General features: G+C 29.9%; 1 protein-coding gene across 1 annotated transcript in view; it reads left to right on the plus strand.

Annotated features, from left to right (window-relative positions):
* The window catches only part of LOC107450847 (tetratricopeptide repeat protein 39B-like), a 46,883-nt gene extending 42,674 nt beyond the window's left edge, over nt 1–4,209 (plus strand). The window contains exon 17 of the mRNA XM_071180122.1: nt 1,920–4,209. Coding sequence (XP_071036223.1) covers nt 1,920–2,145 — 226 coding nt within the window. The 3' untranslated portion in view covers nt 2,146–4,209. The remainder of the gene's footprint in view (nt 1–1,919) is intronic.
* The last annotated feature ends 3,214 nt before the right edge of the window (nt 4,210–7,423 follow it).

The raw sequence follows: 7,423 nt of genomic DNA on the forward strand, positions 1-7,423 counted from the left end.
ATTTGGAAGATTTTTAAATTGTTATTTCTTTTTAAATAGTCTACCAATTTATTTCAAATTTTAGATGTATTTCAGTTTTAAGTACGTAGTTTTATATGATAAAAAAATGTTTTTACTTGATAATTGAAACTTTTTAAATATTTATAAGCCCAACTAGTTTCATAGAAATAACGTGAAAATAACATTAAGGAGTTTAACAATGGATCACTTTCCTAACATCACATTGGGAACACATTTTTATTTACGGAATTAGTTCCAGAAATATGGTGCAAAATGTGAAAAAATAATATTAGGGATTTTAAGCATAAGATTGATTTCTTAACCACACATTGGGACCCCATTTTTATATACGCAATTATTCCAGAAAGATAGTGTAAAATGTGAAAATAGCATTAAGGAGTTGAAACACTGGATCGCTTTGTTAAGGAACCACATATTTTTATTCAATAGGGCGAAGTGTGATAACAACAATAAGGAGTTTATCAATGGACTACACATTGGGACCACATTTTTTAACGCAATTAGTTCCCGACATATAGTGTAAAATATGCAAATAATATCAAGTAACTTAAAAACTGGACCATTATCTTGAAAACCCCAGTGGGGCCACATTTTCATTCGTTTTATTACAGAGATACAATGTAAAATGCAAAAAAAAAAAAGTCAAGTGGTGTAAACACTGAACAGCTTTCATAAAAACTACATTAAGGCCACATTTTCATCCGTTTTATTAGTTTCAAAAATTAAGATATAATGTAAAATATGGAAATAGCATTAAGAATTTTAAACAATAGACTGCTTTCTTAATCACACATTGAGGTTACTTTTTTATTTAGGGAATTGGTTCCAGAGAAATAGGGTAAAATGTGAAAATAACATAAAGGAGTCTAAACACTGGATCGCTTTCTTAATAACACATTGGGATCATATTTGTTTTACGTAATTCATTTCAGACTTATAGTGTAAAATGTGAAAATAACATTAAGGAGTCTAAACACTGGATCGCTTTCTAAATAACACATTGGGATCATATTTGTTTTACGTAATTCATTTCAGACTTATAGTGTAAAATTTGAAAATAACATTAAAGAGTCTAAACACTGGATCGCTTTCTTAATAACACATTGGGATCATATTTGTTTTACGTAATTCATTTTAGACTTATAGTGTAAAACTTGAAAATAACATTAAGGAGTCTAAACACTGGATCGCTTTCTTAATAACACATTGGGATCACATTTGTTTTACGTAATTCATTTCAGACTTATAGTGTAAAATTTGAAAATACATTAAGGGGTTTAAACACTGGATCTCCTTTTTAACGAATCACATATTTTCACCCAATTACATCTCGAGAAATTGGGCTAAATGTGAAAATAAAATTAATAAATTTAAACATTGAAGCGTTCTCTTAATCGTACATTGAGTCCACATTCTTTTACACAATTATAGTGTAAAATATGCAAATAACATCAAGTAGTTTAAACATTAGGCCGTTTTCTAAAAAACCACAGTGGGGGCACGTTTTTATTCTTTTTATTTGTTTCAGAGATATTGAGTTAAATATGAAAATAAAACCAAGAGGCTTAAACACTGAACCGCTTTCTTAAAAAACCACATCGTTTTATTAGTTTCAAATGTGACATAGGGATACATTAAGGAATTAAAACACTGGGCCTCTCGTCTAACCATATGTTGTGGTTATATTTTCGAGATAATCCAATTTCGTGCTTAATTTTTCAGAATGCTTTATTTTCTATTGTTTTCACAAAGGGTATATTTTTATATCTACAAAATTAATTTCAACGATTTAAAAGTATCTGTATCATGCTCATCGTTGATAAACTAGCTATATTTCAAATTTTATATAAAATTTAGTTCGTTTTTTTTCCTTCAAAAATGTTTTCATGTGTTTTCAGCCACGCGCACACAGACTATCATCTGGAATCATTCCTCCACTACCGAATCCACGCTGCCATTCGCCATATACAAACTCTGAGCTCACTTTTGGAACGGACCCACCTGACAGAAGACATCCAAAAGAATAAAGAGAGTGGATTGTACACTTGTTCCATGAGCCCCTCCAAGCAGAATGGTTCCATAAATATTTATGACTCGCCTGTGCCACCTTCCGTGACTTCGTAGTCGCGCACGTTTGCTCCAGTGTCATGACATAAACATTCCGAAATGTACATTCCTTGCAGAGATTGTGTTTTTGACAAGTTGAGAACTGTGACGAAGTTTTTCCTTCAGTGCTGTGCTTGGCGACATATCTGTATTACCCCTCCTATGCGTACATAATATAAAATATTTTATTCGCCAAAGAAGAATACTCAATCCTTCAGAAAAAAATATTTTGTATTCTTTGGACTGGAGTATTCTGAAATTTTTTTTATTACTGATATACCGAAATACATTTAGCAAAAATTCAAAATTTAGCTATTTTTTTTTAGAGGAATATGAATAATTTAACTGCAGCTTTATTTCAGAAAGTTTCATTTTAAACATATACTACTGCGTTTTTGTATGCATGTTATAGATTTAAAAAGAGTAATTTCCAATAAAACAACTCTGAATGAAATTTTCAGTCCGAACACAAATTAGAAACGGCGATCATAATATAAGCAACGGTATTGATGAGATATACCTCTTAGAAGATCATTTTTAGCTATCTATTTCAAAACTCTGCTTAGAAAACCAGATAATTTATAATCATCAAGTTCAAAATATATCTGTAAAGTTCACCACCAGATGGCGCGGGTAACCGTGAAAAGCAAAATAGCAACGTTTTCAAAATATTCACAATTTGCAGCAACCACATGGTGCAGTATTAGGACGAAATTAACAGACGCCCGTACGAATATTTCAATTTAAAAGATTCAACAAACTGTAGAAAACATTGTTATAATGTATTTTCAATTAGCAAGGCCATCTTTTGATGAACTTATAAACTAACTTTGAAACTCGATAAAAATAAGTCCGTAATTTCTTCTTTCCAATGACAGGTAAAATAAAATTTGTCTGTTGATTAAATTTATTTTCGTTATAAATGAATATTGAAGTACGTCAGACGTATGCAAAAGTTCATCAAAAGTATAAAAAATTTGAAGCAGAACATCTTCTGACCAATTTGCAGCTAGATGATAAATTATAAGTAACGCATGCCCACCTACCCCAGAAGGCTTTCAAACACATAATATCTTTCAGGAATCGTATGTGTGACAGACGCTACTCTTCACTGATGAAGAATTGATCTTCAATGAAGAATTAATTTTGGGGAAACAATTGGTTAAAGATATCTGCAAATATGTTATATAACTAGACACTTTTTTTATTTAACCTAAATGCAAAACTATCAATCTTTTCTTCCAATAAGATTTTTGCATTAAGTTTATAAGCAGTTCTTAGTAAACCCAATATAATAAAAATATTATTAATTATTTCATTGTAATTCAAAAAATTTGACTGTTCGCCAACAAAAACAAAACCTTTATTTAACCCTTTTCCGTAAGAAAACAGAAACTTACAAATTTTTAGGAAACCTCAAATTTTAAAATACTTAATAGAAAAATGTTTAAAATGTGTTCATCAAAACTTTGTGATTCGTCCAAAATATAACAGTAATTTTCACCTTTTTCATCTTATTTATAATATCTGCAATGTTTTCATTGCTTACATTTAAACTCCCTTAAAGCTTTGTTTACGTATTAAAACGTTAAAACATTGCAATGTGTGTCTTGTATGCAAATTTAAATTTTTTTTAATAAGTTTCTTAATTACAGGAACTATTTGAAATACGTGTTAATATATTAATACCATAACACTATTTTTAAAACTGAATTAACACCTTAAAAAACTACCGAGAATTAATCATGAAAAAAGATAAGGTATTATTTAATAAAACGTGATTCATCTTCACCAACTTGTTTTATTTTATATCTTTTTAATCTTATTTCAAAAAGCATTAAAGTGTCAAAAAAGTTTTCGATTCTGAGCATAAAATAGTTTTTTTATACGAATTAAAAAAATGTGATGGTAGTATCTTTAAATATGCATGTCGTTTATACGTTGTTGTTGTGTGTACATTGTAAAATATATACCATTTTGTATGTTTATAGATTGCAAAATATAATATAGTTATAATCTCATAGTCAACTGGATTAAATGTATTGTTTTTACTAAATAAATTTATATTTACAGAAAAAAAAAGTATCTGTTTATATTTATCGAAGGAGTATTTGTTAACATGAAAAATCAATCTTAAACTGCAAGTTTAACTAAAATGTTTTAAGTTGGGTTCGTGAAAATAGACCATTGAGCATCTACCGGATCCGGTCAGTTGCCAGCTCATTTGCTTGCGAAGTACGTTCGTATAGTTTGTCTAAAATAAGTACTCCTCCAGATAGTCGTCTGGACCTGTGGCGGTGACTATGGTAACAAGGTATGACTATTTAAAGTAGGGGTGCGGGGTCACTGTTTTGGAGTGGTTTCGGATCGGCTCGGCGAGAGAAAGAGAATCTCTTCGGTCTGTTGTGTTTGTCCCAGAGTGAAGCTACCTTCCCAAAAATGCGCCATTCTTGTTTCCATAGCACCAGACGGTCTCAGACTTTGTGGCGGGAGGAGTTCTTTATTTTCTCCCGATAAGTTATTTAACAGACCGGTAAGTTTATCTGATAGTGTGCCCATGTAAGGGTAAATTAGGATAAGAATATGCATAACTTTTCCGCAGAGACGCAGGATATATCCCAGTTGGTAACAGTGAAACCTTTTAAATTGGGCTGAACTACTCATGATGGTAAGGAAAGTACACCCGAGATTTAATGATTGCTTATGAAGGCTATAACCATTTTCTCTGCTTTCTTGGGATCTTCCATAATTTTTAATTCTTGATAGCCTTAAACAGTTACTTACTTTTTTTATTATACGCTTTATCAATAATTAAATTTTTTTTTTTTTGGATTTTTAACCATCTCCTGCATATAAGCCTCATAAGAGGACATATATAATTTTCTTCATTATGTTATTCAGATTCGCATTTATGTTGTAATTTGCATGTAGTCCTCATTTGGAGAGCCCAAACACTTATTGGGAGACACATGAAGTGGCAGGCCAATCAAGATAGTTAAAAAAATATGATTTTTGGAAATCGATGGAGGGTGTATTACATTATATTGAAAAAGTTGGTATTTAATTAAATCTTCTTATATCATATAAATGAAGTTTTGAATATTCAGTTTTTCTACGATTAAAATTATATTGATAAAATATACCACAAAAACACGTAGACTTGGACACCTGGACACCATTTTTTAAATATACCGCACGAAAATTTTCAAAAATTAATTATCACACCACAATTCTGAGACACAAAAGGGGTTTGTAGCGTATCTAAATATTTTTTTTGTAACTCAAATGCGAAATTCATGCATGAGAGGGTTTAATATCTTTGTTTTATTTTTCGCTCCTATTATTCATGATTATGTTCATCAATTATATTTGTAAATCAGCTAGGACAACGTGATCGGCAGTTATCGAGCAAACGTACCTCTCTCACATTCTAAAGTGTCTGTCAGTCGAGCGTGGAAGAGGGTTGCCAGAGCCACGTCTACAGGATGTTTTTTAATTTCTTGATCCATTTTTGACTCATTACCGATTGGTTTAAAATACATTTGTTTTACAAAAAAAATCAAACAATTAAAATTTCAAAATCTTCATTTTTTTAAAGTTCCATATTTTAAAGCTTGGTAAAAAAATTGCAATTTATTAGTAGTTAGTTATTAAGTAAAGTGTGCTTATAATTCTTAAAAGCACTACCCTTTAAATATTTAATCAAGTTAATATCAAAGTTATTTCTGGAAAAATTACAACTCAAAGCAAAATTATATAGCTTTACTTTACAGTGCTACTCTGGAGGAAAGAATTTATGTTCAAGAATTATACTGCCGTCCAATTGAAAAAAAAAAACAAAGTAAAACTTTTCACGAAAAATTTGAAAAAAAGCGCCTTGATAACTATTTTCTTTCCTTTCCTATTGCTATCAATGCTGAAATATAATTTCAGAATGCGAATAAAAAAAGTGCTTTGTTGAAAAAAAATTTTTTTTATGTGAAACTCATCATACAAATATTGCAAATACATTAAAAATTTCAATTTTGAATTTTTTTGTAGCTTCCATTGATTTTTATAGTGCACAACAAGTTTTCTGAATTAGCTGTTAGGTGCCCCCAATCTATTAATTTCTATTTCTTAAATATTTCCTTAATTTTGTTTTAAATCTTGCCTGTAAATCACAAGTTTTTTATTCATCTATTTGTAAATTCTTTTTTCTCGTTTTAGGAACTTTTTTGCTTCTTAAGTTCCTAAAACGAGCAAATTTTGCTTCGTAATTTTTGCTTCTTTGATTGATTTAAATGAAAATTTGGTCCTGAGGAGGGCCACGGTGAAAGCCTCTCGAAGCGAGCTGGTGAGGTACAGCGCGCAAGAGAACAAAAAGTAAATAATAAGTAAATAAAAATAAATAAAAAATAAAAACGAATTACCATAAATTATTAGATTTTCACTTACAGTTCAATCTTAATAGTTTGAGGGCGTGACATCAAATATGTAAATTAGTTAATACAGACGATATTTTAAGATACGAAATCAGACACAAATAACTGACTGAGAACAAACATACCGTTTTTCTACAGACGGATTTTATTTATGACCCTCAAACAAGTAACTGCAGTCTGGGAAATATGGTCCTAGTCAAGAGAGTGGTCGAAAGTTTGGAAACTAATAAAACCAAAATAAATTTAAAAAAAAAAAGGCAGATATTAAAAATTTGATTTCTCCAGTTCTCAAGACCCATTCGACCGATTTCGTTCAAATTTTGTTTTTTGCCATACAAAATCACATTCATTCTTTCAAATGATTCTTTCTTAAAAATTTGAATACCTTTCAATTCGAAAATTTTTTCATTACAGTTTAATAAAATAATAAATAATTATCAAAAATTATTTTTTGTGACTAATTATCTTTGGATTAGCGAATTTTACAATTTTGTGCAAAACTTTTTCAATTTAAAAAGCTTTTGAGATGCGGTGAAATAAGCGAAAAGTGAAACATACGAGACACAATATTTCGAGAAATATTTCTGTCTAAAAATTATAGTTACAATGATTATATAATTATATAAAAGTTATAATTATTTCATAATCGCCTACAAAGAAGAAAAAAAACGTTGAGGTTCGTAACTGACTATTCATGTACCCAATTAATAAAACATTTCTAGCTCCAGAAATTGCAATGAAATGTCCTTACCATCAATAAGCTTTTATAACTTAACATTAAACTTTTGAATGCATTCGCGATTATTCGTAAATAAAAACGAAATGTTTCTGGGATGAAAAGTTTAAGATTGCGTACACTTTTGGCCTCATTC

Source organism: Parasteatoda tepidariorum, chromosome 4 (assembly GCF_043381705.1).
Source record: "Parasteatoda tepidariorum isolate YZ-2023 chromosome 4, CAS_Ptep_4.0, whole genome shotgun sequence".
Lineage (NCBI taxonomy): Eukaryota > Metazoa > Arthropoda > Arachnida > Araneae > Theridiidae > Parasteatoda > Parasteatoda tepidariorum.